Source organism: Cydia strobilella, chromosome 9 (genome assembly GCF_947568885.1).
Source record: "Cydia strobilella chromosome 9, ilCydStro3.1, whole genome shotgun sequence".
NCBI classification, from domain to species: Eukaryota; Metazoa; Arthropoda; class Insecta; order Lepidoptera; family Tortricidae; genus Cydia; species Cydia strobilella.
This window is the reverse complement of record NC_086049.1, coordinates 12661967-12677936: the sequence shown is the minus strand read 5'-3', so window position 1 is coordinate 12677936 and position 15970 is coordinate 12661967. Positions and strand designations below refer to the sequence as shown.

General features: G+C 36.3%; 5 protein-coding genes across 6 annotated transcripts in view; 4 read left to right on the top strand and 1 right to left on the bottom strand.

Moving 5' to 3' along the window:
* LOC134744419 (uncharacterized) overlaps nucleotides 1-15970 on the top strand; it is a 291804-nt gene that overhangs the window by 201716 nt on the left and 74118 nt on the right. The window lies entirely within an intron of this gene.
* Nucleotides 1158-4829, top strand: LOC134744332 (small ribosomal subunit protein mS23). The gene is made up of 3 exons (XM_063678106.1): nucleotides 1158-1299; nucleotides 3341-3505; nucleotides 4516-4829. The coding sequence occupies exons 1-3, from the start codon at nucleotides 1256-1258 to the stop codon at nucleotides 4790-4792; spliced, it is 486 nt and encodes a 161-aa protein (XP_063534176.1). The 5' UTR covers nucleotides 1158-1255; the 3' UTR covers nucleotides 4793-4829.
* LOC134744330 (uncharacterized) lies at nucleotides 1315-2463 on the top strand. The gene is made up of 3 exons (XM_063678105.1): nucleotides 1315-1835; nucleotides 1923-2123; nucleotides 2219-2463. Exons 1-3 carry the CDS (start codon nucleotides 1564-1566, stop codon nucleotides 2382-2384), a joined length of 639 nt encoding a protein of 212 aa, XP_063534175.1. The 5' UTR covers nucleotides 1315-1563; the 3' UTR covers nucleotides 2385-2463.
* Nucleotides 5763-9700, top strand: LOC134744329 (uncharacterized). Of its 2 annotated transcripts, none has more exons than XM_063678103.1 (3): nucleotides 5763-5830; nucleotides 8579-8662; nucleotides 9278-9700. In XM_063678103.1, exons 1-3 carry the CDS (start codon nucleotides 5779-5781, stop codon nucleotides 9436-9438), a joined length of 297 nt encoding a protein of 98 aa, XP_063534173.1. In that variant the 5' UTR covers nucleotides 5763-5778; the 3' UTR covers nucleotides 9439-9700. The 2 variants fall into 2 exon arrangements, with proteins under 2 accessions (XP_063534173.1, XP_063534174.1); XM_063678104.1 differs by lacking the exon at nucleotides 5763-5830 and adding an exon at nucleotides 6642-6822.
* On the bottom strand, nucleotides 9694-14845 carry LOC134744328 (splicing factor U2AF 50 kDa subunit). Its single transcript, XM_063678102.1, has 8 exons — nucleotides 14703-14845; nucleotides 14037-14624; nucleotides 13802-13884; nucleotides 12305-12427; nucleotides 12144-12231; nucleotides 11457-11610; nucleotides 10991-11075; nucleotides 9694-9978 (listed from the first exon to the last, which is right to left on the bottom strand). The coding sequence occupies exons 1-8, from the start codon at nucleotides 14716-14718 to the stop codon at nucleotides 9847-9849; spliced, it is 1269 nt and encodes a 422-aa protein (XP_063534172.1). The 5' UTR covers nucleotides 14719-14845; the 3' UTR covers nucleotides 9694-9846.

Below are 15970 nucleotides of genomic sequence, written 5' to 3'. Positions count from 1 at the left end.
CCTACGCTGAGTTTCGCGTAATATTCCCTATTATTAAATTAAAAAAAATATTACACGTACGTTTTTTTTTTTTCATTTCCTATTTGGTACAGTCAGCTGCAGAGAAAAGGTACCCCACGTCCATACTAATTTACAAAACTTTGTATGCAGGGGGGTGCCTTTTCTCTGCTGCTGACTGTACGTGACTAGAAGAGGTATAGTTAGACGGTTCTGAGTGGTAGACTGCAAATGAGATAAAAGCTATATTAGGTACATGCATTAATCCTCATATCAGGCGGCTCTTTGATTCCAAGGATTGCATAATTTTTATACTTTTTAAAGTTTTTAATGATTTTTAGAATATGAAAATTATAAAAAGTATAAAAGTTATGCAATCCTTGTATTCCACGCATTTCATTTCATTTCAACGAGCCGCCTGCTACAGATTTCTTGAAATTGCCGCGTTTTTTCAGGTTCAACTTTCATTAGCCCGACTATTATCAATTTGCCAATTTCGTGATTATTCTTTTACACGGCACATAAACTTATGCATAATTTATCGATATAAAAAATCGACACAGTTACATCCCTAGCAAATTATCAAACTTATGACACCGTACGTAAATGAGAAATAACAAGCATATATGCATCTCTTTTCGGCACATTATCTAATTCGTAAGGAAAGAAAAGAACTTAGCAAAAAGCTCGTCGACGCAACCGGTGACCAGAGAGCTGGCGGCTTTCTCTTGCAGCGCATAAGTATTGCCATTCAGCGAGGGAATGCTGCCAGCATCTTTGGCACAATGCCGCGGGGGCCTTATTTAGATGTTTTTTAATTAAGAGTAGTTTTGTTTTTTAATTTTTTATTTATTTATAAGTTGTTATTCTTAGTTACTTTTAGTTTTACTTTTAATTGAATAATAATAATTAACCTGTCAATACATGAATATGTCTTTCTCTTACCCCTGGTCGCTCGGTTTCATGTCTATAATTACTATACTATGTCTACGATAACAAACGAAGAAAAGAACGAGACTTTATAAGAAAAATATCACACTTGTTTCGCAGTGTGTAATTACCATTAAATGGTATGGCTCGATTCAATCTTGATTCGAAACATTTCGATTAAGATTTGTGGTCTGGCAACACTAGTCTGTAGTGTCAGTTGTCAACTTGTCAGTCAGTTCAGTTCGCATACCTATTTATTTACTTCGATTAATTTTAACCTAAAGTCTCTTTAAATTATCAATTAAAATCAAGATATTAAAGTATAAAAATGGCGAGTAGTAGACTGGAAAGAATAGGCACAATTTTCACAAGGTATTTATATTTCAATTCTACTATTGAGTTCATATAATTGTACTGTTACCATTGTGAAATACTTTTTATTTTTTTATTGTAATTTAAAATTCGAATGCCTATTATTTAAAAGTTAAAAGAGCGGGAAAACGTGCTTTTGGTGGGAAACAAAAAAGTTTTATGAGTATTCGTCGCCGTATTTCGTAAATTTGTATTTTGTACGATATAAGCAGTGGTACTATTTGCTCTTTAACTCGTTTTGGTGAACTTACGTGATTTAGTAAAATGTCTAACGCAAAGAAAACTGGTAAATCAAAGTTCTTGGCGGATGATCTAAACGATTTCATAAATAAAAGCCAGTTTCTAAAAGAATCTCCTAAGACTGGAAAACCTCAAAAGCGTAATAAATCAGCGGCACCAGCAATACAAGAAGATGACATGTCCAGATTAATGATTGAGCAACAAGTAAGCATGAAAAAAAAAAAGATCTCAGCAAGTCAAGCATCTGAGACACCTCACAAAGTCCGGGACACAATTATGCAGCAAATAAAATCAAGGTAATGGTCATTTGTTTACAGTTCTGGCTTATTTGCTAGTTTACCTTTTCAATTTCTTCTTGATTATAATTTACTATATTGTTTCAGACAACAATGTAATGATCTTATGCTAAACAACTTGTCAAATACTATAACGAAACTAGATGCTGATCACGCACAGATGAAAGAAAATCAAGATAAATTAGAGCAAGTCACTGGAGCTCTATTGAAGTGCATTCAACAGTCTAGTGGTGCTCATAAGCAAAGTCTGAAGTTGTTGTCGGAGTTCCATGACACTTTTAAAAAGAGGTTAGTTTGTACTGAATTCTACTTTAATGTAAATTTACAAAGGCAGTATTATCATTTTCTATAATATTTATCAATGTTATTGGTCATTATTTCAGTTATGAGGAAATGAATGTTCTACATAAGGCAGAGAATGAAAAACTGATTGAAGAAATAGAGGATGACCTTAAGAATTTGGAGCAGAAGTTAATTATGGAAACTAAGCGGAGTGGCTGGGACAATTTACGCAAAACGATTTTTCATGCTATGCAAAATGATTTGTAAACTGACAATATTCACAATGATTGCATTTTATATTTTAGAGACATTCTTAGTAGATTTTTTGTTAGAAGACTACGAAAAATGTTATTTCTGTTTTTAGAGTAAAAAAACTAGCTGTTCGTTAGTTTACTATTTCGTCTATTTCACAATGATTTAATTTGACACACATTGTAAGAAGGTTGTAAGTTCGAAGAATATGAAAAATGTGATTTCTGTTTGTTCTGTTATAATAAATATTTTGGGTTATCTTTGTTTCTTTCACAGACATTTTTCCTTCTAAGTGTGAGGTAACTGTTCATTATTTGATATTGCACTGCACTTCAGTTGCTCTTTTGTCTACATAGTTGCACAAAGTTAGTCTTGAATGTATTTTTGTTATAATTATTTTTATTTTAAAATAGGCTTTTATTTATCTTCAAGTTAGGTTGTCTTCAAAATTAGCAAACCACTTTTTGATCACTGAATTTACACACAACTCTGGGAACAGATCAAATTATTTTATTAAATATTTTTGATTTGTTCCCAAAGTTGTGTATAGATGGCAGCACCGATCTGTCTAGCTATGTCGTAATTCCTTAAGGATTTCCTATAGGAGGTGCAAGCGCGTACTGCTCGCCCTTAGAGTTGGTCAAAGACACCTAGTCTTAGTAAGATGGCATAATAATATACTTAGTCGAGAAATTGGGACCGGTTCCGCCGTGGCGTGGTGGCCTAGGGGTTCAAGGCGTTATTAGCCCAGATTACTAAAGCGCCGGTTCGAATCAGGCCTTCGTCACTGAATTTACAATTATATTTCAAATAATGTAAATTCTTCAACTTTTAAGGAATCCAAAGGTGCCCATAGAACAGCGTAACCTAAGTTAGGGCTGTAACGAATCGTTTTGGTTAAAAAAACGGATTATTCAAGTCCTTATTCATACTTTACACACACATTAAAATTTCAATCTGCGTGTTCACAGAGTGGAGGGCCTGATTACTCGTGGAGCAATGAAGCCAGACGACCGACCGCTGTGGTTTGACATCTACAAGAGGTTCCCGCCGCTCACAGAACCCAAATTTGCAAAGCCGTTGCCAGAAATCAAACCCATAAGACCTATTCTTTATGAAGAAGATGTTGTTAGAGCGTAAGTACCTAATATATTTATTTACTATTAGATTAGTGCCTAATACAATATTGTTCCTTAACAGCCCTACTTAATGCCTACACTAAAATATTTGTGAAACAAAACTAACGTCTATAACTGTAGGACAGGGATGTTGCGAATATTCGCATCCGCAACCGCGGAACTTCCGTATTATTTTCAACATCCGCATAAAATCGATGCGGAGTTAATGCGGATGCGGATGTGGAACAGGTAGATACAGGAACGTCTTAGCGGCGGCGTAAGTGCTAGGTAATTTCGTCATTACCCAATAGGATCCTCGTTTCGTTTTTGTGATTCGTCGATCGAGCACTTTATCCTATGACGGACAGCGACAAGAAGTGAATTAGTTATTTTCGATACAAGTGCGGAAAAGAGGAAATTCGAAACGAGTGGCGATAAATTAAAACACGACCGCAGGGAGTGTTTTAAATCGACACGAGTTGCGAATTACCTATTCGCACGTGTATCGAACAACGTTTTACAGTACATATGGCCCTTTAAACTTTCGACATATGCACAAAAAGTGCACTTTCCGCACTAGTGCGAGAAAGTAGCACCATATGTACTTTAAAATTTGTTTTATTTGGACTTTAGTATAATAATGCGATTGTGGGGCACCTATATTCTTGTTCAAACACTAAGTTTCGTTTTTTTTTTAAATAAAAATTACTAAAGTGTAATATTTGACGTTTTTATGTGCCTAATCTCGACATCCGCATCCGCGGATGTGAGCCTTTAAAAGTCCGCGTCTGCATCCGCAACATCCATGCTGTAGGAAAACTTACCTACCCTACCCTTATTCCTCCTACTACCTTACTATTATTAGGTCCGAAGTCTAAGGGTGTTAGTCCACTTGTGCATGTGCAAATACACATTGGACCAAGATATTGGACAGATGGAATACCATCCTAAGACAGATGAAGATATTGGACGGATGTCAGTCCCATTTGCACATACCTACCTAATTTAATTAATAATCCATGTTACAGGAAATTCCATTCTGCCGGACAAGGCTACGGCGTAATCAACATGCTAAGCCCAACCGGAGAAACGCCTATAAAGAAGCTAGTGAAACAATACGAAAAGTTGAAGGCTGAAGGTGTTCCAGAGACCGAGCTCGTTGAGAAGGTTTCCGCGGCCGTGGATACGCAATATACACAGCGACAAGAGGCTGTGCCGCAAAAACCGATCGTTAAAAACCCGGATTCAGTAACAGCGCAAGTTCTGGCAGAAGCAGACTTGAAAAATATTTTCATTGAGAAATAAATCATTTTACTGTACGAACATATATAGTTTAGAATAATTATAATAATTAATAAAAATAATTAATTAAAGATGAGTTTCAGTTTGCTTTTCTTATTTGATTTTATCCATACTCCATAACCATCAAAATATTGGGCTGACCCAAACATATTGCATGATGGGTAAAAAATGCACTAACACCAACGCCTAGAGAATTAAGATTGACCGACCGAGTTGACTTAGTCCCCCCACAGACCACATAATTAGGTGGTCTGGTCTGCGAGTCCCCCTGTACCTAGAATTCAAAGTAGAAATATATTGACCGGGATATAGACCGTGATTACCTTTTGTATTATTTGTGAGCTCCCGATATTTCGACGCAGTTACATGCATCATGTTCACGGGTGACTGAAGATAGCGGGTGGGTGTCAAAGTTGTGTAGACAGCGCTCTGTCTACCCTCATTCTTGCGCGTCGGCTGCGTTCACTTTCAACGTTACCAACGGTCGCATTCACACTTGTTGGTCCGGTCGCGTTCACACTCGTTGGTCTGTCCAAACACACTACACTCACGGTGTCACTACGCGTGTTTGATTCGGATATCACTGGTTTTTTACACAAACAAATCACAGGATTCCACACATTTGACAGTTTAAACCCATCTTCACGATTAAAATTTTTGTATTTGTGAATTTCAACGGCTTCTCTTACCAATCTTCACAAATACAAAAATTTTAATCGTGAAGATGGGTTTAAACTGTCAAAGGTGTGGAATCCTGTGATTTGTTTGTGTAAAAAACCAGTGATATCCGAATCAAACACGCGTAGTGACACCGTGAGTGTAGTGTGTTTGGACAGACCAACGAGTGTGAACGCGACCGGACCAACAAGTGTGAATGCGACCGTTGGTAACGTTGAAAGTGAACGCAGCCGACGCGCAAGAATGAGGGTAGACAGAGCGCTGTCTACACAACTTTGACACCCACCCGCTATCTTCAGTCACCCGTGAACATGATGCATGTAACTGCGTCGAAATATCGGGAGCTCACAAATAATACAAAAGGTAATCACGGTCAATATAAGTCTAGTGAAACTAACCGTGAATCATTCAAAACTCAAAGTAGAAATGTTTGTTGGCGGCTGGGTACCTACTGCAATGAATCAATAAGACTGTATCCGGAGCATCCATCGTCAATATATTGTTTGCGCCGTATACTTTGAATATTATTTTTCACCTCAGCAGCTGCGAAAGTGCGACTTTCCTCACTCCAGGGAGTGAAACAAAGTAGCTTTATTAATTTAGTGAAGGCCATGAACTGCCACTTCATACTTTTATTACAATTTTTTTTTATCTGTATTATTCTGTGTAATTCGAAATACATTTTAACCTTTAATATGTTCTCACTACTGAGGTGAAAAGTTATGTGTGCAACACGAGAGCAAAGTTATTTTACATCTCGTGTTTTTGAGTCCCTCACGCTCAAGATTCTATCGCTTTCTCGGGACTCAAAATAAACACTCGCAAGAAAAACCAACTATCCTCTCTTGTTGCACAAATAACTATATTTATTATCTTTTATCTATCTACCTGTCACACCGGATGTGCCTACCTACCAAGGTCTAGCGTTAAATGTCGACCAGTGTCCGACGTGACTGTTACCTAAATCGACTGATTCAAACAGTAGCTGACCTCTAAATTCATTACAACTATTGCTAATCATAGATCACATATTTTGGTTCTCTAATAAGAGTTTGCATACCGTAAAAGTCGTTGAGCTAGGGATACGTAAGTAGGTATTTCTTTGAACAGATAACACTTGACTCATCTGACCAATACAGAACCACGGCTACGCTACCAAGTAAACCGTTAGTAATCATACTTCTTATCAGTATGATAAGATAACCGAGGCTAGCACGAACACACCTTGTATTGCGTTCCGAACTGTTGGCTGTTTTTAGTGCAAAGTTATATTATTATAATTAGTGTAAAGGAGTGACAGTGATCCAAAATGGCACAAAGGAAGTCCTTACTGTTTTACTTGGCGGCTATCTTGGGTATGTATGATGAGGGTTCTATTGTGACACAGCCCTCCTTACCTTATCTCTACATTGTATTCGAGTTGCTTTGTTCAGGTATGCTGAATAGGTATCAACCTAATTAAGTTTGACCTACTTTGCATGACACGGTGCGCGGTGTATTGAGATATTTTAGAATACCAATAATTATTTATTTGGGTTCATTTAACAAACCAGGTCACAGGGTAATTTTGCTATTCACAGTAAGAAAACTAACCATAATTATTATTACGACTCAAGTTAGAGAATGGTACATAAATATGTTCATGTTCATAGGTAGGTACTAACTAGGACTACTAGGCCAATTTTTAGCCATATTACAAAGTACCAGGTACTTTGTTTCTAAGTAACTATGTATTTGTATGTAACTAAATCGCTTTTGCTTTTACAAGGGTTAAATGCCTTTGGCGTAGTATTAACCCTTAAATGCATGATTTTTTGTATAACTTTTTAATAAATTGAAATAGATGTGTCATGTTGTATAGATTGAGGGAAAAATAAAGAAAAAATCATAGTATTTAAAAAAACATATCAAATATACGATGCATATATACATCATTATGCATTTAAGGGTTAACCCTTAAATGCATGATTTTTTGTATAACTTTGTAATAAATTGAAATAGATGTGTCATGTTGTATAGATTGAGGGAAAAATAAAGAAAAAATCATAGTATTTAAAAAAACATATCAAATATACGATGCATATATACATCATTATGCATTTAAGGGTTAACCCTTAAATGCATGATTTTTTGTATAACTTTTTAATAAATTGAAATAGATGTGTCATGTTGTATAGATTGAGGGAAAAATAAAGAAAAAATCATAGTATTTAAAAAAACATATCAAATATACGATGCATATATACATCATTATGCATTTAAGGGTTAACCCTTAAATGCATGATTTTTTGTATAACTTTTTAATAAATTGAAATAGATGTGTCATGTTGTATAGATTGAGGGAAAAATAAAGAAAAAATCATAGTATTTAAAAAAACATATCAAATATACGATGCATATATACATCATTATGCATTTAAGGGTTAACCCTTAAATGCATGATTTTGGATAGCTGCATATTGAGCCACGGACCATCAAATATACGATGCATATATACATCATTATGCATTTAAGGGTTAACCCTTAAATGCATGATTTTTTGTATAACTTTTTAATAAATTGAAATAGATGTGTCATTGTATAGATTGAGGTTAATACTAAACCAATAATTCAAAAGCATTTAACCCTTATAAAGGCAGAAGCGATTTAGTAACAGACAATAACTACTTGGAAACAGAGTCTTAGGTACTTTGTAATATGGCTGAAAATCAGTTTGTGTTTATTGCAAATAGGATTTTATTAATTTGATTTAGATTGTATTTCCGCCGTACATTACATTTACAAATGTGACAGCTAGTATATCGGTATGACTGGGGCCTTCTTAAGGGTTAATGTGAATACATATCTAATAAATAGACTCGACATCCTTAAATCTAGGAAACTGGAAGACAAATTTGTTAAGTGCATTATATGACATGACCCAGTTAAATTTACGTTTCACATATATTCTACTCACAATAAAAATAGGAAACTGAAACATAAATTGTCAATTTTTATCATAATATTCCTAATTAAATAGGTTATACTTTTAGGTGTAAGTTCGTCATATGTATGTAGTTATTTTTATTGGACATAAACTTTAAGACTGTCTTTGGTATGAAAACTTTTCAGTAATCATCAGCACGCTCACACAGGAGGCTGAAGCTCGAAGAAAGATTTTGAGAGGAAGGCGTGTCATGACGCGAACTTATTACCGTAAGTAAACTTAGTTATACTCTTTGCTGTTTGAATTCAGTGTACAAAACTTGTTATTGATATAAATATAGTGAGGATACATTATATGACACTGCAATCGACCTTAACTTATAGGCGCCATCTACATCAAAGACGAAGAACGTAACTTTGTATTGAGGCTCTAGGTCTTTAACATTTACTTGTATCTGGTTTCACCTCAATTTCCGTTTATATCATCAAGTAGTTATTATAATAGAAAAGGTTAAAAAGAAGATATCGCTGTACGGTCTCTTACATTACACGGTAACCCTGGTTGTCAAAAGTTTATGTTTGGCAATTCAATTTCCACAATACCTATGACGCCATCTAGTTCGGCCATCAAACTCGGGGGTATAGAGTTCGACCAAGCTAAGTTGGCAGCGATTTTGTTAGCCCAGACTTTGCAAGTGCTATTTAAACGTCATAATTTTATAGGAGTTTTGACGTATAAATTAAAGAACACTTGCACAGTCAGGGCTATCAAATTCGCTGCCAACTTAGCTTGGTCTAACTCTATCAAATTTACACCTAATCTAAAATTAATGACTTTGAAACCAAGCGAGACCCACTGTTTAATGCAGCTCTTTTTAATTCTAGGTGGCAACGCGATACCAGCCTGGGCTATAAGCCTCATCGCAGGCATTGGAATGCTTTTGATTGGCGGCATTCTGTACGTGGTTATGAGAAAACTCGTCCTCTCCTCTGAAACGGGCACATTGAATACGTATCAACCAGCGTTGCAGAATGAAGACGTTTGAAAAGCAAAGTTTTATACAAAACGTGAGTTGAATGTCTTTCGGAACTCTTTTTGGCCAAGTTTTTCTCACTGCCAAGAAAATAAAAGCGGAAAGACGTTCTAACAGCTCACGTTATGTATTTTAGTATTAATTTAAGTTAAACCACCGTTTTAATGTATACACTTTCGTCTAAGCGATTAACAACCATGTGCAATTACTAGACAAGTAATTCGGAGTAATGTTTTAAGTATTTTTGTCGAATAAAACAATCGCCTTGATAAAGTCAATTTATTTTAGTTTAATACATAATAATAATCATGGTATATGAAAATCTTAAACCGAGCACCTACCTCGAAACCTAGATACCTCGGAAAACGTCACTTAAGAGATTGTACTAATGAACAAACGAAAAAATGATTTCACGGTGTTCTAGAACTCTCGACGGTGGTACTTGTCTGGATCGAAGTAAGATGTGACCACAACTCTGTTGCTGAATTTTCTTCCTGTGAGAGTTTGCTGCGCTTTCTGGCAGTCGGCGATGCTGTTGAACTCTACAAACACCTGTAAATGATCAACATTTTATCAGAATATAACCGATCTGATGATAAGAATCTTTAAAGAATGTAAACAAAAACAACAACTTCATATAAAATAATTTACCTCATTGGCTTGTGTGTTTTTTTGTTAATATTCTTTTAAGATCCATTATTTTAGTCCCAAAGTAATCTGAGTAAATGCTCAACACTAAATTATCAATCATTATTATCATAAATTCCTTTATTACCCAGGCCTGCCGAAGAACATAGAACTACGAAATGTCTATATCTGACTCTCTACCGCTCGAATGCGCCAGAGCGATAGGGAGGCAGATATAGAAATTCAGTTTTTCGCGGTAGGGCCGCTAAGGGCAGTCTCACTTAAAAAAGTTATTGACATATTGCATGACATTAACTGTCAAATGACGTCGTTAAATACCGCAATCAAAACAAGATTTAATCCTCTAGTTTATCTTTAGGTCCCACTTTTTGATCGTAGAGCTATACACGGTGTTTCATGACCCACTGAAAACCTAATAACAGTTTGTTCAGAACCGATAGGAGAATCGATCGCGCTATGTTTTAATGGGGGTAATTTTTTTATAATTTTTATTATTTTTACATGCCCATTCTCTAATAACTAGCATTTGACACGTTATTTGTCAATGAGCAACACCCTTAACTGGCCATTGGTAAACCTTATCTCGTTGCGGTAAGGTATGCAAATGATCTGTTAACAGTGTTTACGATGGTAACTAGCAATTGTTTGATGTCACTACAACGACGAAGCATCTTATATAGAATTACCAGTCGAATAGAATTGGAAAACTAAGCAACTAATATTTTTTTAAATATTTATCGGATTAAAGAATAAATACTCAATATGAGTTCAAAATAAATAAAAATTGTTGGGGTGTCTCAGGTTTTCAGTGGGTCAAGTAACACCGTGTATATGTATAGATCCATGCTCCATGCAGTACAGCGTAAACAATTTTTTTAGACTACTTCTATACTACAAATAATCAATTCTGGCTCACCTTTCCACAACCCGGCACTTCCACGCCTTCGATGGGTCGAGGGATTTCTATACTGCGCACGCAGCCGTATTTATTGCATTCCTCCCTGTAATTCAAATAAACACATTATAATACTTTTATTCAATGGCCATTTGGTGGCCTAAAATGTAATTTCTTTATAATAGTTCTTATTGAATTGCCCTTTTCCATTATAATACTCGTTTAGGCTAGATTGAAGCTAGATTTCAGCTTCAACCATGTAAAAAGGAGAGGATATTAGGATTTTAACGCGACGATAGCCATCAGTCTCAAATGTATCAAAATTTCGCTCAGTTGCTGTAAAGTTATAAACACATCAAATCCTTATCTGGTTAAACAAAGAAAGAAGCCTCTGAATATAATTTGACTTCCTTAGTTAAAGTGCTCACAACTCACAATAACCATGTGCACCTGAAACTCCCAAGTAAGTAAACATTAAAGAGCTCACTTGATGTCCTCTAGGATGTCCTCATACTCCTCCTCGTCGCGCAGCTCGTCGGGCGTGACCATGTTGAGCAGGCACAGCACCTCGGTGGCCGGCCCGGCGCCCGCCAGCGTGAGCCCGGCCACCTGCAGCTGTACCGGCGCGGCGCCCGTCATTGCTGCAAACACATTATATTTATTCATATTTTTTTTAAATCAGCTACGCAAATAAGTATTCATGATACTCGTGATCGAAACCAAAATTTTAATCATGTGTTTCTCATTTGAATTATAAGTTCTATATTTGGTAGTGAAAATATCATGATTGCTAAACATAGCCTTGTGGTCTAGAATTAATAATAGAATTTATGTCGGCAACCACGAAGGCATAACATATTACGTGGGCATAGGCTGAAGACGTAAAGATGTTTAAATTTAACCTTGGCCTTAAAAGAGCTAAGTCATATTTTATTCAGTGAGTGAACCTTTGAACATTTTAGTCACCATTCTCACCAAAATGAAACAATGCGAACTATGAATAAATGAAGACTCGGCCAATGCTGTGTACCAATGTACTATCATACGATTAAAAAGACTAGCATCATCTTATGAGATTACAAATATGCTTTTGAGTCCTAAATATCAATCATATCAACCCATATAAAAAATGTATAAACATAAAAAAAAAATGTTTTAAAGTAAAATGCGTTACCTAATGTTGAATTCTTTGCTCCAATACTGGCTCGTTGGACTATGAGTTTCTTGTCACCCAGCTGCATACCATTCAGACCCGCGATAGCCTAAAAATCAATCTAGATTAGTAAAAAAAATTGACAAGTAAATTGAATGTTGCAATGAAATGTTTATTCTCACCTGATCTGTCATTGAAATGTCCACATATTCAGCAAAGGCATATCCCTTGCTGAGACCCGTTGAAGAATCTTTCACTAAATTGAAAGCCCGAAGTTGTCCAAATGACATCAGGAGTTCTTTCACCTGTTTCATAACATATTGCATAAGTGCAAATCAAGTCACACATTATAACAAAAAAATACAAATTATTTAATAATATATAATTGTTTATCTAATAACACAGAAAGGATACTAAAAGTTTCAATGTTCCCGTGAACATTAGTGCAGCGAATTAATGCATGTTATCTGACCTGTGTCTAGCCGCATTTTAGAATTATGTGTGAATGGAGGAGACTTGCCTTGGACTGCCGACGTCTCGTTCAAGTACAAGACGTATAGGTGAGAATGAGAGACAACAGTGACACGCGGGCCGCGAATGTGCCATATCTAAGCTAGGGAGGGGCAGAAAGCAGACTATCAGTGAGTTGTATAGGTAATCGTCGAGCGAGGAGACGCTCGTCCATGCTAGGGTACCTGAAATACCTGAAATGGACCAAAATATATCGCGGCTCACTGCTGGCGCCACCGTAGCCCTGTCAACTGTTGAATCTCGCCCTGAAATGTTGTGGCTACCTAATGGGAATTGCCTTACTGATCCACTCATTTATAGTCATATTTGCTCAATTGTTTATTAATTTTGTTTGAGGCAAATATTGAAATAATGAGGATTTTTATATATTTAAAAAGCTGTTATGCTGTAAAAATGACATAAAATACATAAAATGTATGTGTAGATTTTTATGTTATTCAAAATTGGAGCAATAAAGCTAGAAATGGTTTCAAACATAATTTGGAAAAATGAGTTGTCCATGGAATAAGAAACTTATGGCTGGATAACCTGATAATCAGAAGATTGGTTAAGAGAGGAAGTCTGAAATGTGCATGCACTGCAGTGCTTCAGCATCACTCTCACATTCATGGCAGCATAAGGAACTGTTTACCTAGAAACCTAAAAGCTGGCTTTGAAATGTTGACACAGATATTTACGAAAAACAAGGCATTTTTCTGTAAAACAAAATACCACTTCATATGCAATTAATTAGATACTGAAATAACAAATTAAATGCAAATCTTCATAATACGGATAATATAAATAAAAATCTTGAAAACTGAAACATTAACATCATATTTTAGTTAAACAGGTTTCCATGTAGTAGTATGTAATTTTAAAATAATTTTCCTATGAATTGGGTATAAATTTGAAATTAATGTTTCATGAAACACAAAAATTAAGTATCCTAGAAACTGAACCATATAATTTTCAAAGTTCCTTATCTTCACATTTAGAAAGGCAATTTCTGCCATTATATACTCTGCCCAGTTTTTAAGTCAGTCACTAATTTTCTAGTTTGTAGTAGTAATCAATTTGAGTATTTTAAAGTCATTTCAGTGTCCGGGATCTATAAACGGGATTCAGTTGCAAGTGTAAGGGCAACTAAGAAAAAATAAAGCAATTACCTGATCCTCATTCAGATAGTTAGGCAAGCCGCCTATGAATATTTTATGTGGTGAATCTGGAACCACTGTGCTGATAACTCCAGCTGAAAGGACATTCCAAATTGTTAAGGTTCATTATACTATATTTATACAATACCCTGACAAGCATGCTTTTTAAATCTCTAGTTTTTAGAGTTTTTAACATACCACAAAAACTAATGCTGAGACAAATTTAAACTGGATTAGTTCTACTAACCTGGAACATTAATAGATGGGTTCTCAGTGCCAGGCATGGGCTGGTAATCATGTGGCCGTCTAATCTTTAAACTCTGCCCTTTGAAGTTGATGCCATCAAATGCCATGGCCTGAGTCGTCTCATCTATAGATCTGAACTCGAGGAATGCAAAGTTTTTGTCCAAGTTTATCTGGCAAGCAAGGACTGGGTTTCCGGCCGCTTGAGCCAATCCTGAAAGATGCATCTGCTGGTTGAAGAACTCCATGGTTTCCTCTTCAGTGACCCCAAAAGGTATATTACCCACATACAACCTTCGCGCTTGCCGAGTGATGGTTGAGCCAACCACAGGGACTGCCGCCTGGGGCGTGTCTGCTACGATATTCGCTGGGATCTGGCCTGCCGCCTGCATAGCCTTATACTGCAGAGGAGTGATGTGCTCGAAGCCCGGTGGCGGCACATCCCAGTAGAGCGAAGGTTTGCGGCGACGCGACCGTTTCGACGTGGGAGACTTCGATTTGCTCCTTGCCGGCCGCTTTTCTCTCTCACGACGCTCCCTTGATCGTGATCTGGAGCGCCTTCTCTCTCGGGAACGGGATCTGCGTCGGCGATCTGTAAAACATCAAATCAATGAGGACACTGAACTCACAAACAGGTCTTGATATATACTGAATATTATAAATGCCTTACCTTTATCTTCACCCATACTTTATTGATATTTGGTTATTAAATTTGGAATCAAAAATTCGACACCGAAAACGCTCAACTTTACAGACAACAAAATGGCGTCGCAGTCGCAGTACTCGCAGTCGCATCACATTCGTTCGAAAGCGGTGTGGTGACAAGGGGGAAAGGGAGGGAGGGAGAAGAAAACCATAGACCTAGCATTACATAGACCAGCTATACGCGTGCGCCCGTAAGGGATAGACATAGATGACGTCATAAACGTGGGGATACCATATTGGTAAAAATTACCCCAATATTTGATATCACGTTGGGGCGATTACCCTGGAGGCAAAGTTAGCTTGTTTGACGGTATTAAAAAATTGTTAAATAAAATGTCAATGGGCCGTTCTTTTTAGGCGTATAAACAATGAAATAGCTCCTATAATTCGCGCAGGTGGTACAAAACTAAACATGTTTAGTAAATAAAACGTAAAATAAAATGTATTATGGGTTTTAATTTAAAGAAATCACAAATCGCAATCACACCAATTAATGTACACCACATTTAATCTTCACAACATTTGATTATTTCTTTTTTTGAATTAGAAGTACGAAAAAACTTCGAGGTCAAAATTACCCATAAAATTATGATATTTTCATCTGGTATCCCTAACATGATTGTTATGCAGCTAAATTAAGAAGAAGTTTAAAAATGGCTGACCTCAGACTCCTACCTACCTACGTAATTTGGGCGGATAATTTTACAAATAATGTTTTCTTAATTTGCGTAAATAATTGTGATATTTTTATTGAAATCGTTTGATTCTACATTGCTTTGAGTGTAACGTAATTTTACGATGTTATTCTCACATATTGCGTTAAGAGGAAGGTGTAAAATACCGTACTTACGTGTGAAAGGTTATGATCTCATATTTTTGCTCAGAGCGGCTATTACAGCCGATTACAGAACAATTCACCAGTATTTCATCAAAGTTCAAGCATTCGAAACGCTAACCATCACTATATTTCATAAGAGAAAGCACAATTTCATACAAAACAACGATAATTAAACAAGCAACGAACAAACATGACATGTCACGTACTTATTTGTTTGCCACAACCTCGGTTGTGGCAGCGGTGGAAAAGTGAAACTATGACAAGGACAAACAATAACAGCGCTTTCTCTGCTACTCCTACTGAAAGATACATAAGACTATCCCGTTCGGTCATCTTCCCTCGGTCATTTTCCCCCACTCCTCATGACCGATCCAGTTATACTAGATTCATGGTTC